At 31.7% G+C, this 15268-nt stretch overlaps 1 protein-coding gene across 1 annotated transcript in view; it reads left to right on the forward strand.

Annotated features, from left to right (window-relative positions):
* Positions 1 to 14567, forward strand: part of LOC139490357 (alpha-N-acetylgalactosamine-specific lectin-like) — a 34608-nt gene extending 20041 nt beyond the window's left edge. The window contains exons 3-4 of the mRNA XM_071277170.1: positions 9286 to 9468; positions 14047 to 14567. Of these exons, the coding sequence (XP_071133271.1) occupies positions 9286 to 9468; positions 14047 to 14276 (413 nt within the window). The 3' untranslated portion in view covers positions 14277 to 14567. The remainder of the gene's footprint in view (positions 1 to 9285; positions 9469 to 14046) is intronic.
* Positions 14568 to 15268: the final 701 nt, after the last annotated feature.

The following is a 15268-nucleotide window of genomic DNA, read 5'->3' on the forward strand; positions in this document are numbered from 1 at the left end:
ATGTAGTTGCAACCCCCTCTTTAGCTGCCTGTTCGATTTTTTGTTTGCAGTGTCGAAAAGGGAGAAAGACAGCAGTTTTATCAAGAAGTTATGTGAAAGTTTTGCTATACATCTGACAGTCAGGAATTATTCTGAAGTACACATGTCGACCAGAGGCATGGAACTGAGAGGAGAGGGTACCAGATGCTTATCTGAGATTCCAATTTGAACTAAAGAAAGCAATATATAAAGATATGTTGGAGAAATAATCTATATGAATATAGTTATGCCACAAAAGGAACTTCTTTTATTTATATACAAAATTTGTCAAACGTATCCATAACAGAAGAGATGTGAATGCATCCTTCATAGCCTTGTAATACTGATGGTAATAATTTATATAATTTCTGAGATGATATAGCAGTGCCATTGTTTTCCCCTTTCTCCTTCTTCAAAGAACTTAATTATCTGAACTCTTTTTTTTTTAAATTGGAGCCCTGTTCAAAAACAGTTAGAAGAGCATATGCTTAATTTTCGTTATTTTTTAGAATCATCATTTTTTTTAAAATGAAACAGGTTGTACATTCTACATAAAATATGCCAGTCAACCGTAAATGTTAAAAACCCCAAAAAGGTCTTTAGTATATTCATTTGTCAACTTACAGAATATGTCAACAGTTTAAGCATCCCAACCATTACCATGTGACTTGAGTTTTTGATTTGTCAATATCAAGCAAACTCGATATTTTCCATAACATTATAACAGTTCCGTTTTATTATTAAAAGAACAAAGGACTAACTCTTGTACAAAACTGTAACAGATTATCAAAGACTGTCTAGTAAGTACAATTTTAACCTAAGCCCCTGCTCTTTAAGCACCGTCTTAGCAACGGCTTGGTTGATTGTAAGTGTTTGGTGCAGAGACTGAAGACGTGAGACAATAGCATGGAGGTAAGTATGTATCAGAACAACGTTTTCAAGAATATAGTGCCCCCCTCCCCATGTAAAATTCTGGATCCGCCACTGAATATTGGTTTAAACAGTGCGATGGAAGTCTTCAAATGTATATATAAAAAAATTAATGAAAGTCTTTGTGCTGGTTATTTACATACGGGAACGAAAAGTTAACATTCAAATTGCGAAAAAGAGTGAGCGGTAAGATTCATTCAAAAAAAATATCGTCTGATCCAAAATTCTTTCGAAAAAATATTGTTGTTAGGCAAAATTTAAAACCAAAAAGAACATTATGAATTCTGATCTTCTAAAACATTATAGTGTTAAGTTTTGAAAGAAAACAAATAGTTGATTGATGGAGGCGGACAATAAATGTTCGCGCTCAGACGAGAAAACCATACCCCTTTAAAATTAAATGATTAACTTACTTCCTTGTTGATGGATTGTTTACTGGCTTGCTTTGGTAGGTTATTGTTGAATGTTTCACACTCGAGTAATATATATACGCATGTGTAGTACATGATATATGAAGACACCGGTGTACTACTATAGTACTTGACATGTAATAGTGAGCATGTATGAGAAAAATAGAGTGAGCTACCGTATAAGGTAAAAATTAATGTAAGGAAATCCTTGAATCTGTTTCTGAGTTGTGAAGAACTAACAAAAGAATTCGAACTAACAGTGGGACGGTTATTCAAGTAAAATACTATAATACAATCGAGTCTTTATGTGATAAACTACAATAAAATTGAGTCTAATGTAAAACTTTTAAATAAGTAAAGACTCTTAATGTCTTGCAAATTTTCGACTGAAGGTAAACTATTAAGAAAAGAAAAAGATATAAATAGTAAATTCAAATCATATGAATCGTATGAATAATATTGGCGAACAAAAAAAGTGTCACATTATGTCGTCTGACAATTGTAAGATGCAATAAGATAGACTAAAAATGTATCGAAAATATAGCACAAAAGAAATCATGAAATAACTCAGTGCAATCCCAATTTAAGATGCAAACACATGAAAAGAAAAACAAAATCACACCATATCTCCACATGACACAAAACAAAAACCAACTGCAATCAACAAATAAGAAGCAAAGAGTCACACAAAATTAAAACAAAATCCATTCGCGGGCAACTACCGACTTATTATACTGTATGATCGAACACAAACATAGCCAAAATATGACACTCAAGAAATAAGACCCAAACTAAATTACAAGTAATTGCAAGATCAATAAATGATGTATAAAAATAATTCCGAACAACAATTGGTTCACACAAACAAAAGGAATACAACGATATAAATCTATGCTACCCCAAAAACTCAACTTCACAATGGTCAACCAATCCGGGTTACTGTATAACTAAGGTGTAACAAAATGTGTAACAAAACTTTTTCTTTTAATATTACAGAAATTATGACTGTCGGTGTAATTGTAATTGTTTAAGAAAAAAACATGTCAAGCATGTAAATATCATTTAAAAAAAATAGTTTTAATCACTTAAAAGTCATGTGATGTTACATATATAGGACGGGTGTGTTCGATGCGTAAATTAATTAACAAAACCCCGTCATAAAACATCCAACTTTGAAGTTGCGTCTTAATGTAAAATTTAGGTGTGCCACTTTGGGAATGGCCTTAAACGATTGACGATTGACAATTTATTTCTCAATTTTCGTAATTTTTCTCAGATTTTTTCTATGTCGAGCAAAAAAAAAAGTAGCAGTTTATAAGAGGACCCCCTAAATGACGTAACAGCTTGACTTATGGTCGTTTTAAAAACGATTGTTTGCATGTTGCATTGTGAACAATTGTACAATATGAAAATTAAACAACGTGAATGCAAATATTTTTAATGACTTTACGGAAAGTAACTTTTGTGACATCTTGAGAACTGTATACAAAGTTCATTACACTTTTCTACCTTCTAAACATAAGAGGTCGAGTTCTTTTGTTCTATTTAAACCTCATATCGGACTGTAAAATTGAATTTATAATTAAATTATAAAGAATGACTGTAAAAGTTTTGCTGTCTTTTCGAGATAACATTAAAAAAATGGGGTGCGCACTTTAAAATGATGAAAGTCAGTAACTGATATGTATGGTATATCGCAAAGTAGTATTAAAAAGTAAAATCACAAAAATACTGAACTTAGAGGAAGATCAATTGGGAAAGTCCATAATCACATGGCAAAATCAAATAACAAAATTATGAGTAAGATCTAAAATCCTCTTAGTACAAATTAAAATCTAAATATCTAATAGGAGCAATTGACATTTTGTTCTATACTAAGTCTTATAAAATTCCAGGATATGGTACAAGTCAGAATTCCAATATCTACTATGTACAATATCATTTCCCACCAAGACAGAAGCATTTTTTCTCCTCATACAATTTAGGTCAGAATGAAATATAAATCATATTCAAAGATTCTAAGAGTAAATAAAAATGAAAATTTAATGTCATTAATTTGTATATTTTGACAAATTTGATTCGTTGAATCCTTATGGTAACAACAATGACTAATGATAAGAACAAACTATATAACCCTTAAATAAGATAAGAAAACAACGTCAGTAACTAGGATATTAACCACAAGAGCATCGTGTATTTTTTTTTGAAAATGTCATGATATTTACCAACTAGGTCTCTTGTGTTTCTTTTGATAAAACTTTTGAGAAAAAGTACACACACATCCTAAAATCTAAATCTGAACAAGTTATACCTTCAGCTGAAACATTCGATAATAGCAATGTGACCGAATCTGGTTTGGGTCAGTCCACAGAACTTATTCAAAGGAATTCCATAAATGAACATTCCCATTTTCAGTTGTCAAATACTCTAGTTGACTCACAAACAAAACACATCAAATCCTCTGATGTAACGAATTGGTCCGTTTTAGTCACAGACATACCTGTACAAAGCAATATTGTTAATCCAGCTCCCTCTCCTTCAAAAGAAAAGAAAATCATGAGCACTAACAACAATATAACTGGAAACGAACAAAATACAAATATGCAAGTGAATTTTCCAACTTCCATGTGTAATCCAACAACCGTTGAGAATTTTGGTGGATTTGTTAAAAACAACAAGACAACCAGATTCTACGTACTAGGTGGTTTCGACAAACACAATTCATGTGAATAATCTGTGCGTGAATATCTCGCTACAAGCGGTGTTAATGTAACACATTTATGATATTTTGATTAATAAAATCGACGAACAGCCTCTGCACAACTTAATATCGATGCTCAATATGAAACCTTCATACGGGATCCGTCTTTTTGGCCTGAAGGCATTTTCCTGAATGAATGGCTTCCATGGTCAGTTTTTCTATCTACAAAGACCGAATAACCATTAATGGCTTGAAACATAGCATGTTGGAACTGTCGCGGAATAATGTCCGCGGTACCATATCTACTGGAATGTTTAAATGATAATAAGATTGACGTTATTTGTTAATCAGAACGCTGGCTAAGAAAAGCAAAATTCCACTTCCTTAATTCAATCGACAAACAATACTATTTAGCATTTGGAAAATGCGCCAAATAACACTGCCCAGAAAAATACAATTAAGGCGCATGTGGAGGTGTTGCGATCTTGGTCTCTAAAACTTTATTTCCGTATGTCACAGCATTAGTTATTTATAGCCATAGGATACGTTGTATCGAACTGAAACATTCCTATTTTACCTAGTATATTTGTTCTGTCTATATAACTGCCAGCAATTACACAACCTAAGAAAGCATTCGTTAACCTACTTGAATACTTAATGGACACGTACAACTCGTATTCAAAGTACGGGACGGTGTATATTCTTAGCGATTTCAATTGTAAGATTGGTGGACCACGATATTCGTTTACCCAGGATCGTCGTAGTCAATTTTTTGAAAGTCTCCTTATTGAAAATAACAGTATATCATTACATGTTCAGGACTTTGCCAAAGGTCCTGTATGTACATTTCAATCTCATGAAGATGGTCCTAAAACAGGGATATATCATATACCAGTAGTTACAAATAGCGAAAAATACACGAGATATTTACAATGTGCTTGTCCCCGACTGAAGCGTATTTAACGTTTCTGATCACAAGCCTATCGCGTGTACTTTGCTCATTGAATAATGTCATGCTGATAGTAACAACTTATACGAAAGTTTTATGTCTGACAAAGTCTCGTGAACCAAAGCGTTAGAAATGAATTCAGTTAATGACTATTCATTTGCAGTCTCACAATTTTTATGGTCTGTTCATATGCTGTAACTACTATCGACCATAGAAGATATCGAGCTCTTCTATAAGACTATCAAGTTGCTATTCAAATAGCTGACAAGTAAACACTCCCACATAAGCAATTTGTGAAACATATAAACACGGCTGGTAATCTACACACGCAGAACATTTAGTTCTGCAATGAAAACCGCGAGAGGATTTTCCGGTTGTGCTTGAGTGGAATAATTGTCACCTCTTTTTTTTCTTCAAATAAGCAATTCAAGGGGAGATAACTCTTTTCTATAAAAAAAATATATACTGGGCTGATAGGGAAAATTTTAACTTTTATTTGTAGCAAGAAACAAAATCGTTTAAACTACTCAAAGTTTCGATATAAAGATATGATTCCACGTCCCCTCACGCATTCACGATGTCCTCAATCAGAAACGATCCCCTCACGCATGAAATAATGAAAATTTGAGGTTTGCGATCAATTCTTTGCTGATCATAAACATATAAAACGGACAGAAATGAAATGGATAAAGCTTACAACTAACGTATAATTAACATTGCCAACAGACTGAAACAATCTGTCGACAACGATCAAAGATAATTATATATGGTGGGTTTTAAAAATGCAGACTTAAACAGAAAACTTTTTGTCGCGAACTGTATTTAAATGGAATAACTCATACAAACGAAAGCCAGTGAAGTATGCGAAGCATAGGCGGACCAGTTTGAATCCAATTTTCAGTTTGATAGCAAGTTAACAAATTAAACAATTTTTATTTTTTTTAACTATGAAGTGAATAAAATACGACAAGCGCAAAGGGAAACAAAAACTCCAATCATTCCATTTGAGTTTGAAGAAATTTTCAACATTTGTAAGAATTTATGTAACAAATCTACAGGTTAAGACAACGTTTCATATGAGCATGTAAAATACGGTGGTAAAGCATTGCAAAAACACCTATGCAATCTATTCGACCTAATAATACAAACACGCTATACTCCTCTTAATTGGAAAACCAGTATAAATATACCGTTATTCAAAGTTGGAAATAAAAACAAGACTGATCCTAATTCGTACCGCGGTATATCATTAACAAGCTGTATCGCCAAGATATTCGAAAAGTCTCTTTATTCTCGATTCGACTCCTTGCACATCAAACTCAGATGGAATATCAAAAGGAATTATCAAGTATTCACGCTTCATCAAACTTTTAAGTGCTAAAAATGTTGGACAGAGATAAAAAGTGTAAGTGAAATATTGAAGTTTGAAGTTTTTTTGGTATATACAATATGTTAAAACATAGGAAGGACAAAATAGTAACATTTGAAACCAAAAACGAATTCATGAAATTATTGCCACTTTAAGGTGAACAGTGACAAAAGTTTATTTCATAAAATGTCTCGCATGAAAACTTATAATTACAAGTTTGTAACCAATCAAATTTTAATTCAAAAAGATTAATGTTTCAAATTTTAAGCGCTCAATCTTTTTTACTTGACTCCTGTTGACAATAATTTCTCTGTGAAATTTATATATTCAAGCCTTGATTTTACAATTAACAACAACAGGACCTACTCTGACGATTATTAGTTGGTATATTTTTGAAACTGTACAACAAATGGAATACAGATTATTGTACATATCGTAAGGACATAATTGTCAGCAGATCAAATGATATAAAACAAAAGTTTTTAACAAATGTTATTTTAAATAAAAAAAATCAAAGAATTAAAAAAAATTACCAGATTTTATTTGTAAAGGTATTGAATTATTAACAGATTTACATTATTTTCCTTCTAAGCAAGCAACATCAGTTAACATAATCATTTTTAAAGTAATAATCTGAATCCAACTAGAATATCTAGTACATTTCGAAATTGTCCTGGTACAAATCTGGATTTCACAATGTCAACTAGTAGATATCAAAATTTCAATCTGTACTGTACTGTAATTAGGAGATCGAATTGTATTGAATTTCCAAAATGTATCAAAAATTATACCAAAGTCCATAAAAGCTGACAAATCCAACGTGTGAACCAACGAAACCACCGGAAAATAAACTGCCGCATTCCCGAATTGGCACAGGCTTTTCCCGATGAAAATGGTGGGATAAACATGGTTTATAGCTAGTTTAATCTCCTATTTGTAAAACAGTCGTTTACGGTGCCGTTATATTGTCAGTTTCGGTCAAAGATCTAAATTTTTATAATTTATAATATTTTTATGGAGATGGCTTACAAACGCCTTGACAGTTGCTCACTAAAACTCAATTTATTTGTAAAATACTGTTTTAACTTTACGAGCGTAAAATATAATTGCATATAATGTTGTCTTGATAGTTTCAGTCGTATAGATGAGGTTTGTTAATGATACGATTCAAAGTTAATCAGAAACAGGTAATGGGTGTATTGTTCTCGTCCATTGCAGACACAGTTATCAGTCTATGGCATAGCTATCTATTGAGAAATCAGTTCCAACATTCAATCTCACACAGAAAGTATCGCACGTTTTACGTGAAAACATTCCCTTTCCTTACAAATCTCACCTTGCTAACTTGCTGTTTCTCACATTTGATCCCTTTTTCAAATAATCAGACCAGCATTTAAAGGTCATAATGTATCTTATTTAAATCAAGTGGTCAGGATTATTGACTTGGTTATATAGGGTAGCACTTAATGTATGATGAAACTGCATCAACCATGGTATATTTTAATAAGAAGACATAAATACAGAAAATAATTAAAAACCAATTGTTCAGAGAACAATTGAAGGTCTTTCCATCAAAACAATGTATTTTGATATGAAAAGTTGTGAAACTAAGTTTAAAATGTCATTTCAATCATCAAATGATAGCTCCTAGTAAGCTGATTCCAAAAATATATTGTTTCCATACATTTTTTTTAAATAAGGGAGATAATTTGTTACTTCCGGTTTGAAAAATGTTACTTCCGATTATATTTGAATATTTACTTGACACTGATTCCAAAAATATCTGGTTCTATATACTTTTATATTAAAAAGTACAAAAAAATAGCTATTTCCGGTTTACAAAAGGTCACTTCCGGTTGTTTTTTACAAGGTTAAATGGTTTGATATCTTTTTCTAAAAGTTGTATATCTTTATCATGTATACATATAGAATAAAAGCAAAGGTCAAAATCTAGAACGTCAAATTAAGCTATGACCTTGAGATCAGTTTCAAGGTCATAAACCAAGGACCTCAAATCAAAAGACCATAGGTCTTTATTATATTTAGTTAATGAGTTATATCACCAAACGCGTATTTTTAAATACAAGAGGGGAGAAAACTCCCTTTTACATTCAACGTACGCTTGCAATCAAAATTTACATCTTACGACATGTCGCAACTAACAATTTAGTAAAAATAATTTGTTGATATCTTATACAGTCTTTGGATATAAGTGAAAATAAGCCAAATTCAAATATTAGAATATGACCTTGACCTTTGACCTTGACCTAATTTTCATTTTTTGGGACCAAGGACCTCAAATCAAAAGATCCTAGGTCTCTATCACTTATGATTTATAAGATAGAAATTCATATCACTTATATCAGATGCATAAGGGGAAATAACTCTCATATGGAGCGGTCATATCGCTTCGGTCAAAATAGGACAAATCATGCGAAGGATATAACGAGCAATTTTGTAAAATAAATTTGTCATAATCTTTTACGGTTGCGAAGGAGATGCGCTAACAAGGAAAACAGTGTTTGGGGAGATAACTCCTACAAAGAAAAGTATTCGTTTACGCAGGGTAAATTTCAAAAGTGCATAAACGGTTCGATATCATATACCAAATATCTAAGCGACATATTGCGAAACAAATGTTTATCGCAAGAACAAAATTAGGCGGAAGAAAAAAAAAATAATCAGAAGAAAAACAATAGGTCTTTCCACAGAAAAGTGGAAAGACCTAATAATACGGCCTTATAAAAAAATTATGAAAGAAGTAACATTTAAAATCTTGAAAGGAACTCATGTTTACATAAAAGGAACAACATATAATTTGGCAGCACGTTGGTTTCCATAATGACAGAATCTTACTTATAGTACAGTACATATACTTCTAAACAAAAACTGTATTATAATTTTTCAGCAAATTGTCCAGATGACTATACTTACAACAGAAAAACCAATTTATGTGTAAAAATGTCTACAGATATCGAAAATTTAAATGCTGCTAAATCTAAATGTGAGTCTTTTGAAAATGGTGGACTAGTCACAATTCGGAATCATAATCAGCATGATTTCATCGTACAGGAGCTAGCTAAAATTATGAGTAAGTATAAGATGTTTTTTTTCATAGTTGGACAATATGAGTTGTACATGGTTGTTACATTCAAGAGTTATATATTGTGTACATTCGAGCTAGACAATATGAGTTATATATTGTATAAAATTGAGAATGGAAATAGGGAATGTGCCAAAGGCCACAAATGTGTCTTCAATGTAGCGAGAAACTCCCGCACTCGGATCCGTCCTTCAGCTGGCGCCTAAACAAATATGTATACTAGTTCAGTGATAACGAACGTCATACTTATACACAAGAAACTAAAATTAAAAATCATACAAGACTAACAGAAGTCAGAGGCTCCTGACTTGGCACAGGCCAATGTAGAAAAAACAAACGCACAACAATACGCACAGTAAAACTCAGTTTTAGAGAAGTCCGAATCCGATGTCAGAATATAAAATAAACAAAAAATAAACAAAATGACAATAAAATGACAATAAAACATAAATAACAACAGACTACCAACAGTTACTGACATGACAGCTCCAAACCTCAATTAAACTGATTGAAAGTTTCATCATATGAATATCAATCCCTCCTGTTAGGGGTTTGGTATTCATGAAATATATGAGGAGAACATAACCCGTGTCATGACAACAACTGGTTTTAGAATAAATGTGTTTAATTCCGATGCAAAGACCCTATAAGTGAATCAATATTAAAGCCAAAATATGCAATCTTTAATGACCAGATGTTTGCAGGTTGAGTTATATTTACGAATTATTTCCTTATACCGATGATAAAATTTAGTAAAAGTTTTGACTAGTTTGTGATATCGAAAACCCTGGTGTTATAATTTTTCAGAAATACATAACTTTCTCTCGCTAAAATCTGACACGTTGTTACATACATGAGCGAATCGTACAAGTTGAGATATATAAACACCATAAGATGGTGAAAAGGGAACGTCACCATCTAAAAATGAATAATTAACGATAGGAAATGAAAAATCATTTCTTTTATCTTAGTTTTTTATATTAAGCTTCCCGTTATTGATATAGATATCAGGATCAAGAAAAGTGCAGTGGCCATTGTAAATATTAGCTTTATTTAAAGTAAGTTCAACAAGATACATTTCTTTAGCATACATACTTTATTCGTCATTATTGAGAGCCTATATATCATCCAAATATCTAAATGTATTGATAAATTTTTGTATCAAATGTTGTTTCGATGGGTCTTTGTTGATTTTAGTCATAAATTGTAACTCATAACAATACAAAAAAGGTCCACAATAAGTAGTTCACAGTTAGTCCCCATTGGAATTTCAATAACTTGACGATATACGGTGTTAAATATAATGCTTATATAGTAAATTACACAATGATTTTAGCAATCATTATGTATTTCTAAAAAGTTAAAAAGGAAAACAAAAGTGTGTTACATGTGCAACAGTATACGGAAGCCATTTAGTGTTAGTGTGGTGTTTAATTCGTCATCACGACTTTGTGGTTTGTTTTACCGACTAAAGTAACTCATTATCAAGACTAAGTTACTCGTTAAAACAATTAAGCTCATCGTTTTAACGATCCACAATTGACCAATTGAGTACCCTAGTCGTTCTGACGAATTACTTAGTCGTGATTAAGATCTAGCTTAGTCCTAATGACGAGTCATTACTGTTAATATGCAACGGAATTGCAATTGTCGGCTATTCTTTGTTCATTGTAGCTTATTTATTTTTTTTTGGGGAAAGGGGGGCGGGGGGGGGGGGGGGGGGGTAGGGGTCGATGGAATTGTGTCTTATTAACTATACCTTATTTGCCCTATCAATAATTTGACGAAATAAAAGGAATTTTTATTGTAATAAATTCAATAATATCCGATAATTAGGTCTTTCCACCTTTCGTGTGGAAAGACCTATTGATTTTGTTCTGATTATTTTTTTTTTCTTCCGCCTAATTTTTTTCTTGGGGTGTAAAAATGTTTCAAAAGATGTCGCTTAGTTTTTTTTGTATATGAGATCATACAGTCTATACGCTTTTGAAACTCACCCTGTTTAACCGAACACTTTTCTTTGTAAGAGTTATTTCCCCAAACACTGTTTTTCTTGTTATCAGATCTCCTCCGCAACCATAAAAGAAAGCGACAAATTTATTTTTCCAAATTGCTCGTTATATCCTCAGGATGTTACGTTTTATTTTGACCGAAGCTTTACGAAGACCCCATATGAGAGTAATTTCCCCTTTTGTATTGAAATAAGTGAAATAAATTTGTAACTGGAAAACCATAAGTGATAGAGGCCTAGGGTCTTTTGATTTGAGGCCCTTGCTCAAATAGTATGAAAATGAGGTCAAGGTCAAAGGTCAAGGTCATGTTCAAGATTTTGATTTTGGCTTGTTATCTCTTATTTTCAGAAATCATACAAGATATCGACAAAATATTTTCACACAATTGTTAGTTGCGACATGTCGTAACATGTAAATTTTACTTAAAAGGGTACGTAACATTTAATGCGAGTTTTGCCCCCTTTTATATCTAATATTAGTTGTATGGTAATATAACTCATTAACAATATAAAGTAGAGGCCTACAGTCTTTTGATTTGAGGTCCTTGGTTGATGACCTTGAAATTGAGCTCAAGGTCATAGGTAAATTTAACGTTCTAGATTTTGACCTTTGCTTTTTCCTCTTATATATACATGATAAAGCCATGGGAATTTTGGCAAAAGGTTGCAAGCAATGTGACCTTGAAAAAGTCAACCGGAAGTGACCTTTTGTAAACCGGAAGTAGCCATTTTTTGTACTAATTTAATGTAAAAGTATATAGAACCATCTATTTTTGGAATCAGTGTCACGTAAACTATCAAAACATACCGGAAATAACATTTTTTAAACTGGAAGTAAAAAATGATATCCCTTATGTATATCTTTTTGTATAGAAACCATATATTTTTGGAATCAGCGTCCAATAAGCTGTCATTTGACGCTAAAATTGACATTTAAAACCGAATTTTAATATTTTCATATAAAAAACATCCTTACTGGTGGAAAGACCATCAATGGTTCTCTGAACAATTGGTTTTTAATTTTTATATAATTTCTTTGGATCATGCAATATAATTTTTCTCAGAAGAATAAATGTATTGACATGATGAATACACACATGAAATGTTGAAAAAGCTTTTGTGAAATCAAAATTATAAGGTGCAATGTTAACCTGAATATTTGATTAACCTAAGATCATAAGGTTCATTTTTTAAAGTTTGGGTGCAAAATATTGCATTCACTTAAATTTGGTGTAATACAGTAAACCTCAGAAATAAGAATGTCACATATGAAATCTGAATATCTGGTGATAACTGTAGAACACTTTTTGACTTGTAATTTTGAAAAAAATAAATAAAAAATGCATGAAATTACAAAAAAGAGGCTGCATTTTGCTTGTTTGTCAGATCTGAGGTACTGGGAACCAGTTCTTTCTTATATGCTTAGCTAGGTATGTTGGGTTTTATTTCAGTACAAGACGTTATAAAGTATTGCTTTGGCATGCAATGATTGTCACTTTTTTTGAACTTAAAACAAATGAGCTGTGCCTGCTTAAAAATGTGGAATTGAATATAGAAAGCAATGGAGCCATGAATTAGTAGTGTACTTCCTCAATATAACTAAAATAAAATAAAGTGTTTTCCTTTTTTCTAGGTTGCTGTGTCATTGATTGTTTTCATTTTTATATATATTTTTAGCACTCACACTGTCGTTAATTTTTATAAATAATAATTCCTAAAGACAAAAAACATTAAAAACATAAGCCTGATACAATGTACCACCTGTTCCTGCACAAAGAAGTAGGTCCGGTAAGGGCAGATACTATATTTTGGCCTCAAAGTTCAGGTCCATCTGATGAAAGATTTTTGACACTTTTTCACCTCTTAAGTGTCTACTTCAGTCGATTAAAATAGTTTATGGGAAAGATTGGAACTGAGTTTGTCATTAAAGGCGCTCTAAGTCAAGCTTAAATATGAAAAATCTATCAAATATGTCATAATCTGTCACTTTTCATGTGTTGTTAATTTGTTAAACGACACGGGTTGCTTTTATACGAAAGGAAAGTATAAGACAGGATCCAATGAATCCGACTCGTTTGTCGACCAATACATATTTAAAAATTCAAGTTTATGGATAAAAGTCACAATTATATAACAGTAAAGACAAATGACAAAACTAGAACATGATATACCCTGATCTTCTGAGTTAATTCACAATATTTGACTGACAAACATGTGCACATCTATAATACGAAAATAAAATACAAATTTTACATATTTTCTAAATTAAATGACAACACAATATGAAACTGCATCCACTCAATTAAAAACAATTACTTTTCTATATTCACAAAATGCGTTTATTCTAATAACTATTTGCCATCTTAAGAGGTTAATTTGATAGTAAATGATGTTCTGTCTGAGAAAGGTAAATTCAATCAGACGAGTATTACGCCAAGTGGTTGCGAAAGTCATCATGTGTCCATCGAAAAATATAAAGAATAAAGAATTATTATTAGTAAGTATCATCTTATTCAAATAATTGTTTTTATTTCCCTCCATTCTGTTTTTTGCAGATCCCCCCGAAAATTTTTATATTGACGGTACAGATGGAGCAGAAGAAGGTAAATTTATTGGAAAGGATGGAAAGGAAATAACGTATTTGTACTGGGATTCTATTTCTCAAATGGATATACCGCATGAAGCACTAAATTTCTTATCCTTAAATCCAACTGAAGATTATAAATACGAGGATGTAGATGGTACCAGGGCCTACCGTTATATTTGTGAGGTTGTTTCAAAATGATTTCTTACATTAATTATAAATTGTGCAATCATTCTGCAAGTTTTCTATATAACTGTCAATTTAAAAAAAAAAGAATCATCATAAAACAGTGGAATATTCCACGAAAACAGAATTGTTTCTGAAAAAGTATTATGAGATGATATGTATTGTATAGTGTACAGAATAAAGAGCTACAGTGTGTTTTTCTTCCATTGTTAATCAATATTAACCAATTGGATTAACAGCCATTTTATATCTACAATATGTTTTGAGGGAAATCATGATGTAGATGAAAATATTTTGAATTGGAGATAATACTAACATTTAAATTATTACCTCCATGGAACATTTTTAATGTTTATGGTATGAAATAAAACAGATATCAAACGTGATTCACTCTGTTTACCGTATATACTTCAAAAATCTGACAAAATAGGAGTCTTACATCAAACTTTTAAATTGGTACCAAACTTTCCCAACTGACTACAATCAAGTTCCTTTTAATATTACAGTAACATTATTTACTTATGTCATGCTTGTAGATAGACACCAAGAATATATTCTTTGACAACATATTTGATAAGTTAAAGGAGGTTTTTTTTATGAAATTGTACCAATTTTCCAAACATTTCCAAATGTTTAAGGTAAATGTCATGAAATAAGTAATTGCTTAAAAGTATACAGGATTGCATTGATGTATAAACCATTATGACTAACTTATGTTCAGAACAACGTTCTTTTGGGGTTGACCAAGTCACAAATTATACATAATCTAAGTTATGCAAAATACGGGAATGTAATATGGTTGCCAATGAGACAACTATCAACCTGAGTCTAAATGGAGTGGACTGACTAGAGCAAATATAGGTCACAGTACAGACTTACAAAATAAATGAGCCAAAACCCATACCGTTTAGGCAGCAATAAATATTCCTGACATGTTAATGCGAAACAATTCAAACAATAAAAACCAACGATTTGATTAATACCTCGTGTTTATTATAACTGTCATT

This window comes from Mytilus edulis, chromosome 9, assembly GCF_963676685.1.
Source record: "Mytilus edulis chromosome 9, xbMytEdul2.2, whole genome shotgun sequence".
Classification (NCBI taxonomy): Eukaryota; Metazoa; Mollusca; class Bivalvia; order Mytilida; family Mytilidae; genus Mytilus; species Mytilus edulis.